Here is a 21,024-nt window from a genome sequence, read left to right as displayed (position 1 = left end):
GAAAGAGTTTTTCAGTGTTTTATCTATATGATTGAACAGAGAATTAAATAAAAAAAAATAAAACACCAAGAGACAGGGTCTAAAAAGCTATCAAACAAAACATTTTAAGTTCATTCACTCAGAAAAGCAATTTAGAGCATCACTAATGACAAGCAAGATAGTATTTGTTGATATACTAAGAGAAAAACAGTGGAAAATGTTGTTAATATCCAGTACACAGTTAACCCTCAAATGGAATACTGTTCCTTCATCACCATTCAAGGCACAATATCTGAGAAAACATGTTGCTCTAAATAGAGTATTCCAAGTTCTAAGTCTACTTCTCTGAAGCAAATGTTAACCATTTGAATTTACTCTCTGTGGTGCAAGAACCTGAGAGATGTCCTAAGAGGAATATTTAAACTAAGGAGAGAGGCAGAAAATATCAATTGATTTTGGTGAAATGAGTCCACAAAAATGCAGTGCTTGGAACATTTTCAAGGAAAAAAAAAAAAAAAAAGAAGCATGCCCAGTAATGATTAAAGCAAGATATGAGGTATTTGCAAATACATCTGTATTGTTGCAGATAATTTCTTCCTATTTAAGAATTTTTACTCTAGTAAAAGTCAGTATAAAATGATAGTCACTTGATACTTGTGGGGTTCCCAATGTACACAAGGATAATAATTCCCTCTTCTTTCTTTTTGTCAGGTATTTGTAATCAGATTAGCAATAAGAAAAGGAAGATTCTTGACCATGTAATGTAGCATTCATGTATCTCACTTGCTTTAAGTTTTCTCTGAGAAAGTAACTGGCCCAATGTCCTCTGACAACTCAAATGAAATTTAGGATATACTATAACAACTAGAAAATGCTGTGAGGGAGTATAATGGACATATCAGCAGAGAATAATTACTGCAATTGAGGCATGTTCCTGTGAAATTCCAGAGACAAAAGTAAGAACTTGTTAAATTTTTGCATTTATTCAGGAAGACAAAAATGAAGTTATTTAAAAACATCCAAGGATACTGGGACATGAACAAAAACCATGTAAATATCATACCCTAAACTTGCCCATCCAAACAGAAGCCAACTTGTTACTGAGAGATGAGCTAGGAAATTTTAATTTAATTCAGTGATTGCAAAATGTCAAAAATTAGCAGGATTTCATATGAAGACTCCTATTTACAAACAAAAATAGATGCAGGACAGTAAGACTGAGAGAGAGCTACCTGCATTATTAGCAGTGCTCTTCACATCTCGATGGAGATGTAGAACAATACAGAATTCATTTGCTGATTTTCAGTGTGGCCATACAGGGCCTACACCATTAGTTTCACAGGAGGCTGAATTCTCTATAGGATGAAAATATACCCATTGGGCTGTGTAGGTCTACTCATCTCAGGGAAGCAGTGCTAATACAGGGAAAAGGAAAAAACCTCTCACAAATAAAACCCACTGAAATAATAATCACTCAAAGCTACTCAGAATATTTATGAAGCTGACATGGAATCTGCCAAGAATTGAGATTTTGCAGATTTCTGGAGATGACTGTACTTTCTCAGTCTGAAAGAAATGCAAAGACATTAACTAATTATTTATGGAACAACCAATTATTTTGTACTGTAAATCTAAGACTGAACATCATGAAATGCTTATTAGTTGAGCAAGCAAGATAGTGGAGCAATTCCTTCTGGAATGGAATGAAGCCAAGGAGTTGAACAGAGACGGGCCCTTAATGAGAATTGCTAACTAACACAGACACAGCGATGCTCCATTTACCGAGGCACTACACAACTGACCATCAAAATGTTTCAAGAGACAGAAAATAACCTTTACATTGTAACTGGGTTGAAGCAGAGGAGTCTGGAGCTACAAGTGCTCAGTTCAACAATTTCTAAGATACAACAGTGATTGAAGTTAAAAAGTCAAAGAAGGATACATGTGTTTTTGCTTTCAGAAGGTACAAAGGACAGAGCCTCCAAAGTGCTCTGTGTGCCCTCCTTTCCTTCCAGTTGTAACACTGCTTTCCTGCTGCATTGTGGGCCCAGGCAAGCTTAAATATGGCCTGGCTCAAACATCCAGGTACACAGCACTTATTCTCTTGTAACTTTTTTCTGACTTTCAAGAACAATAAAAAAACCCCAAACCTGACAACAACAAAAAGCAAATTAAAGAAATTCAACTGCATTTACACCTCATTTGACAAGAAAAAAAACTAGTTGAAAAACAGCTCTCTATTAAAAATTAATGTTTGAGATAACTCTTTGGGAAGGTATAACTGAGTCAGGTGGGGTATAACTTTATTCTGGCCTGAAAGCCAGAGCTATGGTGCCCAGTCTTTCTAATGGGCTGTTCAACATCATGTGAAAGCTCCAGATCTTCCTTCATGACTGGGTAACCAGCCAAACTGCTCCTGCAGCACAAGAGCATTTTATCCTCTAAACATGCTGATCTCACAAACATTTGTCCTGCAGAATGTATGGTGACACATCACCAGGATCACATCTCAGGGAACCCAGCAGGGCGAGACAGCAGGGATGGAGGAGAGCTGCCAAAATGATTTGTCTGGTCCATAATTCCACCGCCTCAGGCCAGCAGCACATGGCCAACAGCCAGGTGGATTTCTTTCTTGATGAGCCTCATGCAACCTTATATTAGCTGGTAAACCCAAACCAGAACATTAGAGCTTGGATGAGAGATGCAGACATAAATGCAAAAAACTCTTTCAGTTCACTGCTACACCTGAAAGAAATCCATTTGAAAATCCAAAATCAATGTAATTTAACCCTAAAAGTATTGATCCATTTTTGCTCTCATTAAGATCAGGCCTTTGAGCCGCAGAGTTAATAACAGATAGTGTTGCACATTTCCGCTAATGTTCTCTGGTTCTTTGCTTTTTAACTGATATCCATAAAGAGGTCACAGCAATAAACTACAGATGATTCTCCTTCCATGCCAATTACTGAGATGCTGGGAGGATCCTTTTCAGACTATAATTGTGATTTTCCAAGTACATTAAGAGACTTGATTTTCCTTCCTGCTTCATGCAAGACACTTCTGTCTTTGCTGAGTGGCTTAAAAAACAGGTTCATAGCACCGATGTAGAAACTGAATACAAGCTTAGCAGGAATCTACAACAAGAGGAAACTATGAGCGAATAATTTTTTGCACTGGATAAAATGTAAATGATCCCTTGAATCAACCCCACTGCTAAGGTCATCATGTTTATGCCCTGGCGTCTTAAGAAGAGGAATGAATACAACAAATCTTTTAATTATGGATTTAAAGAGTGACCTACTCTAATAACAAGGCACAAACAGCCTCTTTTAGGTGGACCAAATACCCTGTAACAAGTTATAACTACCTGTGTTTGGAGATAGAAAATCTGCCTCCCAAAATTTGAGGATAAAATGGGATCTTACAGATACCTCGTACATAGCTGAGTGAGTTCAGTTAATGGTTCAGTGATTTTTTTCCCAAGCTGCATTATGCTATATCTCCATCTGAACAGCACTCAGGTAAATTAAAACCCTTAATATAGTCACTTCCCAAATAACCCTTGCAATTAAATGCCATCTGACAACAACAATCATGAGAGAAACAGAGTAGACAATATTTTCAATGAACACCTTTTCTTCCTCAAGAAACTAAGAACTGATTCATGTCCTTTAAGAAAGCATCAAAAGTTATAGCCATTACAATCCAATTTTAGTGTATCTCTTGAAACGAGATAACAAGAAGTAAATAATCATGCTCTCTTATCGAGACCCCTGTTTTGATGTACAACATTGTTCATGTCAAATACCCAGTACATTTCTGATTATTTAAAAATTAAAAAAAGAAGAAAAAAGAAAATTATTTTCAATTTATAGCTTTCATTCTTTACCATGCAGCTTTCTGTCTCAAGCAGGCTCTGTAAGAATATTCTACTTTAATACTGGATTTAATGATGTGTCCTCTATGAGACAATTGAGAACATGACCATGGAGCACACAGACTTGTACTGACAAAGCCAGCCTTACTGACTCCTTGCTATTCACACTCTTTCCATTGGGTGTTGCTATGATATTAAACAGATTACTGCTGGGACTCAAAATGTGCACACAGAAAGGCAAGCCAAAGGTTAAAGTTCTCTGCCTATGCTGCTCAAGCCCATTGTTCTACGCAGCCCAAGTTTGTTGCACTTGACAAAGATGGTGGTGTAATTCACTAGCTAGTTCTGAGAAAAATAGTCAGTGACTACTTTTGAAAAAGCAGTCTTAATATGGAGTCTTGCAGCTTGTACTAAAAGCTTTCTCTTCTTTCATGAAGGTGATCTGACTAAAATTTATATGTACATTGCAGCACTCAATTACTGTACACTGTAGCTGTGCAGATGGCTTTCTTTTAATTAGAGTATTTAGTACATCTTCTGCATAAAGAACCAGGCAATGAATAAGAAGAAATTTAATGAAAGTAACTAAAAAAGGAAATAGTTTAAAGGAAGCTAGGGGGAAAAAAAAAAGTGGGAGATAACTTAGGACACAACTCTTGCAAGCATTTCCCACTCATTTAATGCAGCCCTTCAGGAAAAATCCTTGCCAATTTGTGGCCTTGGAGAGGTCTTATCAAGCAGTAAGTATCAAGCAACTGATCACTAAACTTGGCACCGCTGATGAATGCACGGATGATAGCTAAAGATTTGAAAAGCAAAATAATAGCTGGAACTTGACTTTCAATGTGGCACAGACACACCAGTGAATGTGTTCTAAGGGTATTGTGAGAAAGTGTCAGGATTTCATTAAGTTATGGCAAGAAAAAATAACTTTATATTTGAAATATCCTCAGGATTAACAGCTACTGCTGGTAATACTGGTAACAGTAGCGAGCAATACCAAGTAGTAACTGTGATGAATATAAAGCTGCTACAACCTGAAATCCTGGATATTTAATAATCAATAATGAAGCTATAATCAATAATGAATTAATAGTCAAGCTTTTATATAAGTTATATTCCTAGTTTGTTAGAAAAACATTGGCATTTAGTTATCTGGCCTCTATACTAACTGGAAAAAACAAAAAAACCAAACCAAACCAAACCAACCAACCAACCAACCAAACAAAAAACCCTAAAAAAAACCCCAAGAAAACAACATTCAAAAGGGAAAAAACACAGAGAGACAACATGAATTTTATATGTTCTTAAATTTGCTGCTGTCAGGCAGAAATGCTTAAAACATACAAACCTGGGTAAGAAAAAGTTGCTATGGTTCATAAAAGATAGGATTCAGCCAGGGAGATTATATGCCCTCCTAGCAGGGGCAGTAATTTCAGCCACTCTCAGGATAAATTCCAGTATTTCTGTATTCTAAACTCTTCAGTGAATTTTAAATTTCACAATGATGGCTAGACTTACCTGGTAGACCGGGTGGGGTTTTCAGATATTTGCCATTAAAATGTTGAATTACTACTTCACATTTTTCTGTAGACTCCATTCTGGAAAAGAGAAGAGAGTGGGATATGGGTAGAGGCAATTTGTGTTACTAGACTGTTACGGGAGCACTTAGTCAGTGAAAAAAACAAAAGGCAGAAGGAGAAAAAAAGGACAAGCACAGATGCTGAGAGAAACCTTCAAAGCTGTTGTTGCTGATTTTTGCAGAGAAACTGGTTGAGCCCATAAGGACAGAGTGTGGCTCCTGAGGAGGACCTGCCACCCTCCGTGCCTGCAGCTGCGCTCCCAGCTGTGTTTGAGCCACAACCCTGTCAATGAACAGTCCCCTTCTGGCTCCAGGGCATCACCCTGAACAAGGACATCCTTTATGCTCTCACGTGCTGCTTGGAAAAGCAATGGACATGTTTCTAGACTCCTTTTGCACCCAAAATAACTTCAAATGGCTTAAAGAAATGAATTGCAGGATTTGGAGAAGAACACGGTAGATTAAACAACAATTATTAAGGATTACAATGTTAAGAAAACAACCTGCAAAGACAGGCTTTTATAGTAAAACCAAGGAAAATGCATATATGACTATTACAACATAAAGCTGAGTTCTGGCTGAAGTAATTTATGTGTAACACCAGCAGAGGAAATGCCTTACTGTTTATCTTCTATGAGTTCAGGATAACTTTCAGCACTTAAACAATAAAGTATTAACAGTGAATTGGTAAATGTATTTTTGAAGAATTGTTAAGAATACAAAGTTACTAGTCAAATCTCAAACCATGGTTATACCACATCTGGAAACTCACTATTGCTTCAGATCTTCTAAATTAACTGCACACAAGTCCAGAAAAAGAGTTAACTTTGCTACAGAGGGGATTTAGAAACTTTGAAAAGAGGAAAGAGAGAAATGGAAAGCTAGTAATTTCCTAGAAATGTTGTGTTTAAAAACCATGTTCAATGCTCCTTCAATACATCAGTATGTACCTCCAGGTATTCTCCACAAAATAACTCTGCTGACATATATATCGCTTACTTCTCACCAGTCTAGATCATTTTAAAATGAATTTATCCACTACTCTTCCTGTCACACAGTTTGGGGAAAGACTGGTTCACATACAGCAGCAGTTTGTCTCTCAGGATACAATTCTGCCAGAAAAACCACACCACACCACAAAGAAAGCAAAAAAAAAAAAACAAACCCAAAAAAACAAAAAACAAAACAAAAAAAAAAAACCAACCCTAAAAATTCTTTCCCATTTAATTCTTTAAGGAAGTCATTCAATTGTCCAATTGTTTCAGATGAAATTAAAACTTTCCCCTTCCAGGTTGTATCACTGTGTATCATGTGGGCTGGGCTATTTCTACAAACACAAAGGCAGTGACTTTCATTCAGATTTAACTAAGCGAATGTCTGCGCTGAGCCTTTAGAGACTCTTGTCTCTGAAAGAATAAATGCAATAAAAGTCTGTTTTCTGTAGCTGCAGGCACTTGGTGTCAAACCATGTTATGTTGCACCACACAGCAGTGACAATTTCATTTTAATACATGGGGTACATTTTAACAAGCCAAAGCAATCCCTGCAAAGAATGCAATATATAAGCTGCCAAATGAAAGAGACTCAGTGCACTTCATGCGTTTTATGTGGGAAGAGAATAAAAGTGAAACCCACAGTGTTCTGGGATAAAAAGCCCATAATTCGAATAGCACTCTGAAAAAGAATGTGCACATTTTCCTCTCAAGTTTCACAATTAACGGCTCTCAAATGCCATTGCTGGCTATCTGTAATCTGGCACACGCTTCGCTTGAAACCGACACCGGCATTATCGACTCAGCCTGAAAAGGCAGCACAATAGACAAAGCCCTCTATACATGCTCCCCTCAGATGTGTTGCTGAGTAACAACTGCATCCATCCTCTGCCCACCCCACCTGAGCCCTCGTGTGCTTTCTGCAACTTCTGCCTGTGGGGGTGGCCTTTCCCCCCGGCCGGGCAGAGGCTGGCCAGGCAGCCACGCACTGATCAGGAAGGCGTCCGCCCCAGGGCCACCAAAACATGAATTATAATTGTCCACAATACCCCTTTGCTTAGAAATAACCCTTTCAAATTGAGTTCTTCAGGATGATTAGCTCACTGACTGACTGGGAAAAATTAGGGGTACAGAGCAACCAGATATATTAGCAAAACTCTCAGATTCTTGCCTTAACAAGACCTGGTTTTAGTTTAGTCAAAATTCTGACCAATATCAACCACTTATGTGTTTTTTTATGTGTCAATGCCTATGGCAGGCACCTACACGTGAGTTGAAGCTATCCACACACACAGATTCACACATTTCTCCTCTTCTTGTTTTATCCATAAAGAGCTGTATCTGGGCAGAGGTCCCAAAAATATCCTTTCTTTAGGTCCACATTAATAAATTCCTCCTACTTTTCCTACAGAAAGCTGCAGCACTCTTCTATTGTAGAATGTGCTTTGAATTGTTCTTCTTATATGAGCCAGCAATGTTTCAAAATGTTGCATGAGACTGGTATTTAATAAAACTATCACTAATGGATATGTTACTTGTTAAAAGTTGTTCTGTGAAAGAATGTCAGCTAAGCACAGGTAAACTTGGGAGAAGAATTGAACTTGAACACATTTTTCAATATAGGCATTCCTTTCATAATTTACAGAACAAAAATATGACAGAATATAATATTCTGAATAAAAGGTAAAGATTCTAGATGCTTCAAAACTTTCTACTGAAAGACATAAATATTCAACACTTGCTGGAAAGGGAAGGAAAACAGCTTCACATGATAATAGAAATTTGGTCTGATTAGATAATTTGTGAAGTATTGCTTTCAAATTCTTTTCAATTGTATATTTTTGGTGTTGATCCTAAGAGAATCTAAAATAATAATTCATCTTTAAATGCAATTTGGAGATAACCATAATGCATCTGAGTATTATTTTGAACCAGGGGTGCACTGCAGAAAAAAAATTATCAAAGCCATAGGCTTTTATAATTTTTTTAAAAGTACAGATAATTATATAAACTCAAAGGAACTAATAAAACCATGATAATTTATTTTTACCTGTGTCTATATATCTCTTCGTTCTAAAACTAAGTTGTAGGGATCCCAAATACAAAATAAATAATAAGACTGTCTATATTCTGTCCAATTTGAAAAGAAGTAATTTTTTTTTAAATCTGAAGAATGTTTTTATTTTTTTCTAGCTATATTTTGTAAACTAAAGATACTTTAATACAAAAAGTAAAAGAAAAAAAAATCCAAACAAACCTAAACAGTGGATGCTTAAACAAACATCAGAATCAAATAATTTGATGTTCAGATCTTGCTATTAAATATTTATTGTATTATAAGAATAAGAATAAAAGAATTTATTTTATAATATTAATCTTATTTATCTCTCTACAGACCCCAATGGCACCAAAGCAGTCATTACGTGATGTTAGAAGTAATAGGGAACATTTAACACGAAAAAAAAATGAAGAAAAAAGAAGAGAAGAGAAGAGAAGAGAAGAGAAGAGAAGAGAAGAGAAGAGAAGAGAAGAGAAGAGAAGAGAGAAGAGAAGAGAAGAGAAGAGAGAAGAGAAGAGAAGAGAAGAGAAGAGAAGAGAAGAGAAGAGAAGAGAAGAGAAGAGGAGAAAATAAAAATTATTTTAACCGTCTACCTAAAGCTCTTATACATGCTTATTATAAAGATTGATGCAGTGTCAAGAAACAACTTAATACAATTTTATATAAGGAATACCATGGTAATTACATAATTATTACCTGAGAAATACTCAGTACCATGTAATTACCTCTTAGTGGAAAAGTGTGGGTGTGGTTTACATATATCCTATAGTTACTTTGCTTAATAATAATAATATATATGAGAATCAGGACTATTTTTTTAATATCCAGAGTAAATATTTAAAGATTAAATTTTTTTCTACCACATTTATGTTATGATCAACACAATAATATTGTTTACATTTACAAGAGTGGGAATAATAAATCTTTGAGAACAATGTCTCCTTTCTATTTAAGGCATTTTGCAAGGATGGAAGCAGGTAGGTAGTAACAGTGTGGGGAGCCCAAAGAATGGAGACCACAGTTAGAATACACACCACAGAAGTGAATCTCTGTAGCATATCAAGAAGATGACTGGAGGGGCAGTCTGATAGCACTGCATAAGCACCTTTGTGGGGAGAATAAACAAGGGAGTAAGGACTTCTTTACTCTTCCTGAGAAAGCTGTGACAAGAACCAGACAAATTCAAAAGAGAAATTAGGCAGAAACATTAACTGCAAGGAAGATGATCCACTGGCAAACATTAGATAGAAAATTGGTGGTCCTTTTTTTCTGGTTGGTGTCATAGAATAATTTCTATAAGTCTTATTTTAGTAAGACATGAGCATTATCTCAATATTAGGTAACGGGTAGTATTTCAGTATTTCAATTGCCTAGGATATAAAAGATGTGAGGCAAAATGATCTTCAGGTCTCAAATACTCAAAAGCTACAAGATAGTTTAGATTAGCATGAAGTTTCCTATGTTTTTCATCCTTCCATGGAAACACATTCACTATTTTTAAAATTTATTTTGCTAATTTAATTCCAGACATTCTAAGACCCTGATGTGGCTGCAACCTGATTTCCTCCTTCCCTGTAACAGATTTAGGTATCTTATCTCCCCAACTTTTCAGTCAGTAAGAGATTGCTTCAAGATGTTTGTGCTTTTTTGGTTTGAATCCATTTTATGCTGGAAAAAAGCTATTCCCTTTGCCACTCACAGCCTAAGAAGACATTTATTTTGACAAGTTCTCCTCATGCCTCACAAATTATATCTTTTCCCAACATGTCTTGCCTGTATATTCTTCAACTGTCTGCCTGAACAACAGGAGGTTGTTTACTTTCTCAGATAAATATAAAAAATCTACAGAAACCACTCTTTTCCTCTCGAGATGTGGTTCATTCTATACCTTGCAGCATCACCCATTATGCCAAGGGGAGCTGCCCAAGCACCTCTGCACTACAGCATCTGTGTTTACAGCAATCTCCATAGAGAAACCTCTTTGGGTCAGAAGAAATTACCTCATTACATTATCCTGAAAACCTCTGAAAGATGCATAGCTTCCTTTAAGAAAAAATACCCTAAAACCATAGAAATTTAAGGCTCATCTCTCTCGTTTTACTTCAGTGGAAACTGGAGCATAACCATTTCTACTGAAATCCATGCAGAGCTTCTATAAATAGAATAATGATCCTGTGATGGCTCAAATCTCGTTTCCTAGTTTTTGTTGCTCCCTTTTAGTTGCTGAGTTGAATACTGTTTCCAAAGACTAAATTTAAGACATGTAAAATGGGGACAAGCAGGAGATAAGTTTAGTAAAAAAGATAGAAAAAGTGAAGAAAAGCAACCCATTAGAAGCTTTTCCAGAAGAATAAGGTAGGGAAAAGACGAGGATGAAGCCCAAACTCCCAACAGCAGAGTGTTTAAATGCCTCACAGCAGACCCCCAGCTAGGTCACAAAGGGATGGAAGCATCTTCCTGCTGTGTACCTTTGCTCTGAGGTGAGAGCTAATTGAGAATCTCTTGACTTAGGTCATTTGCTGGGAACAGCATCATAACGTTCTTTTATGACCATTTGTGTTGTACAAATTTTCTCGTGTTACTGGAAAAGAATAGCACGAACACACAGCCATTTCCACCTAGACCTAGGCTGATTTATGCTACTGTCTTCACAGTCTCAGGTTAAGTATTGTACTGGTGCCTGCCAGCAGTGCAATACTTGACTGTCTGACTGTCAGCATTTCCATCATAAATTTCTCTTTTCAGAAGCTTATGACTTGGTTGTAAAATGTCGCTTGTGGGAGGAAACTTGCAAGGTCGTTTTAAGTTACAAGACAGCAAACAAAATAAAAAAGTTAGTGGTTTCTAACTCTTTCTTTGCACTTTATCATTTAAAAAGACCTATAAAAAGCTTGTTCTGCTGTTCAGCTGAGTGTGACAAACCTGTGTATGGTATTATTAATGCTACTATCTCTTTAGGGAAGATACTTAAATAATACTTGAATGGTATTTTATTGTGGGGTTATAAAAAGCAATTTTTATTTCATTGATTCAGTGGTACCAGTGAAGTCCCTCCCCAAGGTATATAACCAATATCTCCTTGCTCCCTTTTCCAAAGCCCAAAAAGTTCTTCAATTAAACTCTCAGTAACTCAGGTTTGGATTATGCAAATTTCTCAGCCAAATTACCTGATGGCTCCCAATTTTCCAGCTTCCTCTCTCATCACCTTTCAGAGCTGCATATTCATCTTATGGAGTCCCATTGATATTTGTCTAGGGATCCTGATCCATCTGTCCTTCCCTGGAGTTTGCTTTTTCCTGCTTCTTCCTGAAAGTGCAGCTTCATGCCTGTCAATTTTCTTAGGGATGTATGAAGTCCAGCAAAATTTTTCCAGGTTGCAACAGCAGATGGAAATGTGAAGGTCTCAGAGATACATCCCCACACAGACCTCCCTACCACCCTGCAGTTTTGCTCTGAGGCTTTTCCAGGGAGGCCTTTCAATGGAAAAGTATCCCCACAGGCATTGGGATATTTTACAGATATCATACAAAGTCTTTGGAGCATGTTTGGGATTTCCAAATCAGTTTGGAAATCAGTTTAATACCTCAGTTTCACCTGAGATATTAAATTATAAAGCAATTTCCTGGGTAAGATGCAGGATGTGACAGATCATTCTTCTGACTGAAAGTAGGAATGATCCTTATAATATCTAAACCTGTACTACCATCCCAGATGATGGATTTATTCAAGCTAAATTATAGCACCTTTTCAACCACCTTCAATTAAACCCTTGAATAAGGAAGAACAAAGCACTTTTCCTCTTCACAAACGCATCCCTAAACTGCCTGAATGTTCTCTATCCCTTGGTGCTCCTGACACTTCTGCTTCCAAAGTACCAACATCACTGATCCTCAGAAATCTCTCTCTAAATATTCCTCCTAGAAAAACAGCACCACTGCTTTGCCTCCACTGTGATTTTGTCATTCCTTTATCTTCTCGCACCTGAACATCTGGAATTCATCCTCTGTAGGCCTGTGGAAATCCAAGTCTTCCAGCACACACAGTTACCTCTTTATAAGTGGCAACACTTCTTCAGGATGAAGATAAATATTTCCCTCCAGGCTCCCAATACCATCTCCTATCCAGTAATTCCAGCCTCCCTCAAAGACCTTCTTACTATCTCTGATCTGCTTTTTACTCATACCATCAACAACACTATTAATGTTGTTTGCCAAACTCATAAAATATCAACTTTAAAAGTATATCTTGAAATTTCAAATCCAGCTTCTGTGGATTTATTTCCTTTTTTTTTTTTGTTTGTTTTGTTTTCTATTGTTTTATTCTCTTTCATCTTGCTGATTTTTTTTTTTTTTAGGATGAAGGACCACGTTTTTGTTCTAAGCTCTGAAGAATACACTTACAATTTTAAAATGAAAGATCAGCTGTTGAAATTATTAGACAACTCCCAGCAACAGCTATTTAGGAGAAACACCTACAAATTTAAGTATTGCGACAAAATTCTGTGCAACGGCATCACAGCGTCATTCCCTCTTTTAACAGGCAATCTTACAAAACACTGAACTCAAAGCTTCACATCCAAAGACGTGCCTTCTTTTTTTCCAATATCCTACTTCTAGTAAGCATTTCTGCCCCCTCCTATTTTGCATTTCTCTCTCTGCTCTAGGATAGGCTGTGTTTAGTCTCAGCTTCTGCTTGCCGGTGTCAACAGAAACACCCCTGCCAAAGACCACGGCAGTGTGAGCCCTGTGGAATGCCAGCTCCCAAGGATTACCTACCTGTAGGCAGGTAGGTAATATGGCCTTGAAGTAAAAAGCATGGGCCAGGGGTGAGGCAGAAGCAGATGTGTAGAGTTTATAGCATGGATTGGCTTTTATGAAGCCACAATTGAAGTCTAAAGTTTCCCTTCCCTGGCCCCTTGCTCTTAACTCTCCTCCCAGAAATCTCCCCTGGGGTGTACCCAGGCATAGTTGGCTCAGGCCACAGTGAAATGCTCTGGAAAGATTCAGGAAAATCTGTTCAGTTGCTTTTGAATGATGCAAAAGAGAGGAAATTGTTTCATGGCTTGACTTTCACTCAGAGCTAGTTTTGTACACACATACTCTAAGGGAGGCTGTTAATGTCATCAGACATAACTAAGATAATTTTGATTCAATAACATTTGAAGTTCTCCAGGTTATAAATGATTGAGTAGCCACCTGCAGTACTATAAAACTGCTAAGCACACCCATTTAGAAGAAAAATCTGACAATAGCTGCCTACCTTCAGTCTTCTGATTGCTTTTTGAGTGAATATACTTATTTTGAGATTGACTATTTCCATGATTGGGCAGACTCAGAAAGTGACTTTTAATCATCACAAAATGTAATTAATAACTTTGAAACATCACATTTCAAAATTGCTGGATGATGCATCATTTCAGCATATGCAAATTTAACTTTTTCTCTGGGGCTTCGGTGGCTCTGTTTAGAGCTACACTAAGCATCATAGTACATTCCACAGGCAGGCAAGATATGCTTTGATAAAAGGTCCCAATCCGAATAGCCAGGATCCTCCCCTGGGGTGCTGATTTGAACTTCTAAAACCTTATTTGGACTGGAAATCCAGCTTCCATCCCCTACCTATACTGCATTGGTACCCACTCAATTGTGCACACGCCATAATACACTAGAATGAAGCCTTCAGGACTACAAGCAAAGCTAAACCAATTAACAACCTGTTTGGTTTGACATACAGGAAAAGGATACCAGATAGCACTTCTTTACAAAAAGAAAGTCAGCTGGTCATGTAATTAAGTATTGTATTGTAATTCTGCAAAGACAGGAGTCAGCATTCAACTAGGGTTCTAAATTCCTGGATTAACTTCAGCCTGACTCAAATCTCAGTGGGAGATCTGCTGTATAGTTTGATGGAGCGAAGGTTTTACCCCACTGTCATTTGCATGGTGAATTACACAGCCTACAAGTTAGATCATTAAAGATCCCCGAAATATGTCCCATAACTAAACACACTTTCACAAAGTTAGTCAATTTTCAAAAAATGTGAGTTTATCCACGACTCAGACTAATCTGTATTTAGTGAGCTAGAAAAATTCATGTTATTATCTGCAAGAATGCACAAGGAACAGCGTGCCATCTTTCAGAATAAATGTTTTGCCTTTTCCCATTGAATTCAGACAATATTACCGAAACATTTTTTGTGCATGATGATCTTTCACATCAAGGGCTGAGGCAACATTACAATGTAACTTTTTTGGAAGCTAATTTTTTATCACACAGTACCTCATTTCACTCAGTGGTATTATGACACTAACAGAAGTGCCACGATATACCAAGATATGATGGACTTCAGAGAAATTTGCAAGATGAAGAAGTTATTTTGCCTCCTCTACAAAGCAGAGTGCTATGAATATTCTGTAGAAAAATGATTTAGGATTTTTTCCCTTTTCTTTTGAAGCAGAAGGCAGATTTGCAGTAGAACTGCAAATTTCTCTTCTTATTTGTTTTTTCAATACCTTTCTATATATAGCACTCTATTTCTTGGCTTTTGAAAAGAAAACTATTTGATTTGAGAATGTTTCAAGCTGAAGAAAATCTATGTAAATATTCCCTGAGAGTAAACATGGAGCCTTGTCTATCTGTACCAACAATGAAATACATGGTAATAACATGTTGCCCATTCTGTCTAAAATGTCTGACTACTCCATCAGGGCTTTTTCTATGCAAATATTTCTCCTTAAGCTCTTTTCAGAGCTGCAGTTTCAGGAAGCTGCAGCTTTCAAGGAAGACACTTTTCTTCAGTCACAGTTCCTACCCTTTGCTCTTCCAGCTGCTAAGTTTACTTTCTCCTGTTGCAAAATCTTTGTCAAATATTTAAACAGTTTCATAGAATGGTTGGAATGGACCTTAAAGACTATCTAGTCTCTTTCCAGATTTCTTACAGGACCCCTTCAGGTACTGAGAGACTGCAATAAGTTCATTCCCAGGATCTCCTAAGCACAGGCCTTGGTTTCTTTACCAAGTGCGTGCTTTTTGCTGTAGGATATTTATTATTACCTGAGCTTGATCCTGAACGAATAGCTCACTATTCCCAGCCATTTTTATTTACATATACCTACACAGAATGAACTGGTTTTTAGAGCAATGAAATGAACGTCCTTCCACACGGGCATTTCCTGGTGGAAAGAATGGACACAACCTGATAAAGGCGCCACTCTGCATCTTCCATAGCTGTGAGACTTCACAGACAGCAACTGCAAAGGACCAAAGGCAAAAAAATGTGCATGAAAAGTAAGAGCAAAGGTTTCACCTGGCAAAGCCGACTCCTCTGCTGACTCCATTCGCATCTCTTAATATTCTGGTGGAAATGACATGTCCAAAGGGTTTCAGCATATTCTCCAGTTCCTGCTCATCCATGGACACGGGTAAATTTGAGATGTAGAGATTTGTGGGATCTTGCTCTTGTTGCTGTGACAAAACAAGAGAAATATCCTCAGTTAGGCTTAAAACAGTAGAATAGCTCATGACTCGTACAAGAAGGGCTGCTCAAAATAGGGCTAAGCCAAGAATTCATATCTGCATTAGCAGAAAAGCTGGGTAATCTTTTCATGATGGCAACATATTTGCCAAATTTTTTCAAACTCTCATGCATGTGCTTAATTCTGTGCGTGATTGCTCTTATTGAACTCAGTGACACTACTCATTTATAGAAAATTACTCTCCTGAACAAGTGTTCTTGGATTTGTGTCCTAATTTAGCAAAGAGATTGTGAAGAAAACGTGATTTCTCCAAATGTGCTAATGTTAACATAAACAAAGAACAAAAATTCAACATATATTTTAAGCAGATGTGCTTTCCAGCCTGAACACTTCCCATTCGGCCTGTTCATCATGAAAAAGGTTGATTGAAAACAGAATAATTTTCATAGTGTCTTCTCCTGTTCTTTCCCCATCAAAAATGTCTTCCTTAATAATAAGCAACACTATCTAACTGGGCCAGGGGGAGGAGGGGGGAGTTCTGCAGTTCAACCTATGGTCTTGGGTGAGATAGGTCACATGTTTATTCTGAGACTAAATGAAAACATCTTATAAAATAAAGCCTGTAGCATGAATAATTGAAAAAAACAATTTTGAAAGCAGCTTTCTTGTTCTATTTCAGCTCTTTAGGCTAAACTTTCCATTTTGGTAACCGGTCCAACTCCTATTCTTGCCTGCTGAACTCCTGCATAGAAACATGAAAGAGACATAGATGCCATATGTAAAATAACTGTATTGAAGCAATGAAAAAAACCCTTGTCTACAGACAACCAGGTCTTGATTACATTAAATCAATTTAGTTATGCCCTTGCAAATTTTCATGGCTCTGTCCATTTTTATTGATACAAGCTTTAAATAATATCTGATCACCTGCCAGTACAAGCCTGTCTGGGATCAGGCATTACTACATAATTTCAGCTAATATTAAATAATTCAGCTAATATTAAATAACCAAAAATATAAGATGCAATCATTATACTGTGCAGTAATCCAGACAGCACCTTCTCTGAGAAAGTTCTCTGAGACAGAGTTTTTAATTCTTTCTATTACACATTTTAATAGGCAGAATTAATTTGTACCTGTTCAACTTTGAGTTGACAACAGCGATACCCTTTTTTTGCTGAGTTGTCCTAAAATCAGATTAATAACCTTGCAACAGCACTGCAACCTTACACTGTTATGAAATTACACACAGTCCTGCAGCCATCTGCCCTGGTTTAACTAAACTAGTTTCAAATTTCACTCCATTAAAATCAGTGAGGATGTGCCTTGTCAAATACAATCACACATTCTATTTCAAGAAGATGTATGAAGACAGGACAGAACCAAGATATCTGCTCCATCACTGCCTTGTACATTCAAGGCCTCAATATAGGAAAGAGAAATTGCTTCAAGCTGTGATTCACAGTCTTTGCAGAGACAAGAATGACTAAGGCAAATCTAAGGTAGCTAAATACCAGAATCAGAAGCTGAAGAAAGTTTATAGCTTCTCTTACCCCAGGCTCAAGGGAAATTTTAGCCCTATTGAATGAGACAAAAAAACTGCAAATGGAGACTGCAAATGGAGACTCCAAAAGGCCAAAAATCAGGAGGCATGTAATACTGTTGTGCAACACTGTTTAACATGGAATCTGATCTCCGGGCTATGGATGCTTGTCTTTGGATGTACTGGCTACTGACCACTGCATTCTAGCTTTGCATCTCCAGAGTCACTACCCCACGAAACAACACATTACTGTGCATGATGAATTTTTCAGTGTTTTACAAAACAGAAACAAAAGACCAAAGCAGGCATGTTTTCAAACTGCTGTCCATAAAAATATACCCAGCTATTACCATGTCTTTAAGTAAGGGGCAGAAGAGAGGAGAGGAGCACCATACACGTGAACACTGAACTTACGGCAAATTCAACTGAAGTTACAAACCTCAAACATAGAAAAACCTTATTTCCCTTTCCAGTTATCTTTCCCTGCAGTCATCTTCATTCCTCTCACATCAATTTATATTCATACACATCCAAAAGCCAGTTCCTCTCCAGTAACTAAAAGATGCTAGTGAGGGGTCAGAACTGCTACAGTACTAACAATGGAAGGAAAATCATGCAAACAGTCCTGGAGGGAAGGTAGACAAGAAAAGAAAAGAAAAGAAAAGAAAAGGAATATAAGCTTCAGATCACACTTTTAGCTTCAGGAAAAGCAAGGAGACTGAATGCAAATAATGAATGCAAATAATTTTCTTCATCTCTCTTTTTTTTTCCTTTACATTTTTCACCTTTTCTGTATGCAAACTATATAAGTTTTATTGGTACTTCCCCCCTTATCCATGCTCCACACCCCAAAATCACACAAAAAATGAAAGACGTAGGAATTTGGAAGCATCATCATTGTTACTAAGTACTTTGAAAGGGTGAGGAATAGAAGCAGGTAAAGCAGAGGTATTCAAAAGCAAATCGAAGCAGAAAGTTTTGCAATTCCAATTGGCTCAGTTTTTCAGAAATAATTCTATTATTATGCAAACCTCTACCTATTGATTGGTTAAGGGCTTTGATTAATCCACCAATCAATGCTCAAGGACTAACATCTCATGCTAATATTTAGAAAAAAATATGCTGATGAAATCCCTGTAGCCAAAGACCAGACTAATGTGGAAAAGTGGAGTTATGCATCAGTAACTTCACGACAGCCTCTGCTTTCACTGAAGCAACTCAGTCCCACAGCACATTAAAATGAGAACTCCTCCTTTGACTACTCAGTTTTCAAGCTGGGTCATACAAATAAAATAAATAAGAACCGTTGCCAATGTGTTTCACTTCTGAACCAGGAACACATAAGCCTTTTAACTGTGCTAGAGATTAAATGTCGTTGTTTTAAATATCCGTAGAAAGTTAGTTACACTCTGAGGATGAATGAAAGACTAGCAGACCATAGTCACTCTTTCACAGGGATTTGCCAAGCCTATCTTTTATCAATGTGATAAATAAATGCTGCAAACAGAGAGAGACAGATGAGGCCACTCATGCTACCTCTGCAACACAACAGTGTTTACTAAGGAATGAAAAAATTCACATTATTTTTCCTTACTATACAAATATAGCATTTAGAGAAATACCCCTTTCCTTTACAGAGAATTATCAGCCCACAGAAGTCATATATCACACAAGCAACTGAAACAAGATGAAATGCCTTCACAGTAATGCAGCCAGGAGCTGAGGAGGCTTTACAGGGGTGATGTGGAACCCAGCTGCCCTATCACTGTGCAGCCAGACCCCACTGCCACCTACCCCAATGAGCTCCCATTTCTCAGGTTTGGTCCCACTCCCAGCCTCTGGCACTGAGACTCCTTGTGATCTTTTTCAGTGGTGCAGAGATCTCTGGTGTTCAGTGTGGAGGTCCTAACACACACCTCTCATTTTGCCCAAGCCTTTCCATCCCAGATTCCCCAAGCTCCCGTGTGAGATATTCTCTCTCCTATCCCTGTGACACTGCTGAGCTTTTCACTGTCAAAGGTAAGTGTCCTGCTGTTCAAAATGTGCATATTTGTTGACAAGATAAGCCTAACCAGAAACATAAATCTGAGCACCCCATGAACTACTTGCCTTTCATAATCCTAACAGTTGACAGCTCAGTTTCTGCCTTCAGTGAAGAAACAGCTCCCAGGGTTGCAGGACTAATGGTGATGTTAGCGTCTGGATCGGGCTTCGTGTGGTTCATTTAATTCTCTCTAAGACTTTTCAGTAGACATTAAAAAAATGGTACTTCTCATCTTGGGCCACTAAAATCTCATTTATTATTGTCTCCAGTCCCAAAATGCACTGGTTGACCAGTCATCAGTGAGAGAGCTGAAAGTGTTTTGTTTGATACTGAAGGTCACTTCAGAACTGCATCTCCATCCTATGACCCCAACAATCTGGGCAGGAACCAAAAGGGTGGGTGGCACGAAGCCACACATCACCACAAACAACTCCAGCAGCACCGTGACTTGGATGCCCCGCAGCTGGAGACTTGGAGCCAGCACTGTGGAGCCACCAGCCAAACAGAGCCTGGGCTTTGCTAGTGAGTTATTAGAGTCCTAGAATCACTAAGGTTGGAGGAGATCTCCAGGATCAAGTCCAACCAGTAACCTAACACTGCCAGGTCTACCACTCAACCATGTCTCTAAACACTACATCTACATGTTTCTTAAAAACTTCCAGGGACAGTGATTCTATCACCTCCCTGGGCAGCCTGTCCCAATCCTTGACCACCCTTGCAGTGAAAAAATTTATCCCTCTGGACCACACAAGAGACACCATGCTGGCCCAGCACCATGGGAGAGTGAGATACCTGTAGATGCAGTCTTCCCAAAGCACACCTGTCCCTTGGATCTAATCCCCCACGTGTGAGAAGGGCCTCTCCAGGGCAACCAGGGCCAGCCACTGCAGCTGACTGCTGTCCTGGAGGCTCACAGGAGCAGGGGGTCTCTGCAGGCTCTCTGCAGTGTGGCAGCACATTTCCTGTACCTTCCCCAGGCCCCATGCCAAACACAGATAAATAATGGGTACAACACCAGGCCAAGTTGCTGCTTCATGAAGAGAGTGGTGCAGCAACTGTGCAGCCTGCTGTGTGTGCCAGCTGCAGAAAAACCACGCTCAAGACATGCAAACTTGCAAGTGCAGTCTTAAGGCATGATCAAAAACCTGCTCCTGGCTATCCTCACTGATGTTCATTTTAGCCAAGATCTCCCATTTGACAGCCCAAGGATTTTCCACATACAGTTTGCACTTGCACTGCAGCCCAAAGAAGCAGGGATAAACTTATCCAGCCAGTCCCAACCCTAGGAAATCCTGGCACGGCCTCACACCTTAGGCTAAGCGCATTCTGGTGTGTGCCAGTCTGTGTGGGTACACTGAGTGCCAGAGAATGAGCCAACAACAACAAGAAATTAAGTCAATTTAAGCTCCTCTCCAGAGAAGTGCATGGCTTTTTGCAACTCCCTTTGCTCCTGCTGCAGCTTGTTTCACCATTA

General features: G+C 38.3%; 1 protein-coding gene across 8 annotated transcripts in view; it reads right to left on the bottom strand.

Annotated features, from left to right (window-relative positions):
• The window catches only part of RBMS3 (RNA binding motif single stranded interacting protein 3), a 705,955-nt gene that overhangs the window by 138,701 nt on the left and 546,230 nt on the right, over positions 1-21,024 (bottom strand). For all 8 annotated transcript variants that reach the window (XM_038127643.1, XM_038127644.1, XM_038127646.1 and 5 more), the window contains 2 exons: positions 15,795-15,952; positions 5,378-5,457 (listed from right to left, as the gene is read on the bottom strand). In XM_038127643.1, coding sequence (XP_037983571.1) covers positions 5,378-5,457; positions 15,795-15,952 — 238 coding nt within the window. The remainder of the gene's footprint in view (positions 1-5,377; positions 5,458-15,794; positions 15,953-21,024) is intronic.

The sequence above is a fragment of the Motacilla alba genome, chromosome 2 (assembly GCF_015832195.1).
Source record: "Motacilla alba alba isolate MOTALB_02 chromosome 2, Motacilla_alba_V1.0_pri, whole genome shotgun sequence".
Taxonomy (NCBI): domain Eukaryota; kingdom Metazoa; phylum Chordata; class Aves; order Passeriformes; family Motacillidae; genus Motacilla; species Motacilla alba.
The sequence above is the reverse complement of the archived record's forward strand: the minus strand, read 5'-3'. Positions and strand labels throughout refer to the sequence as shown.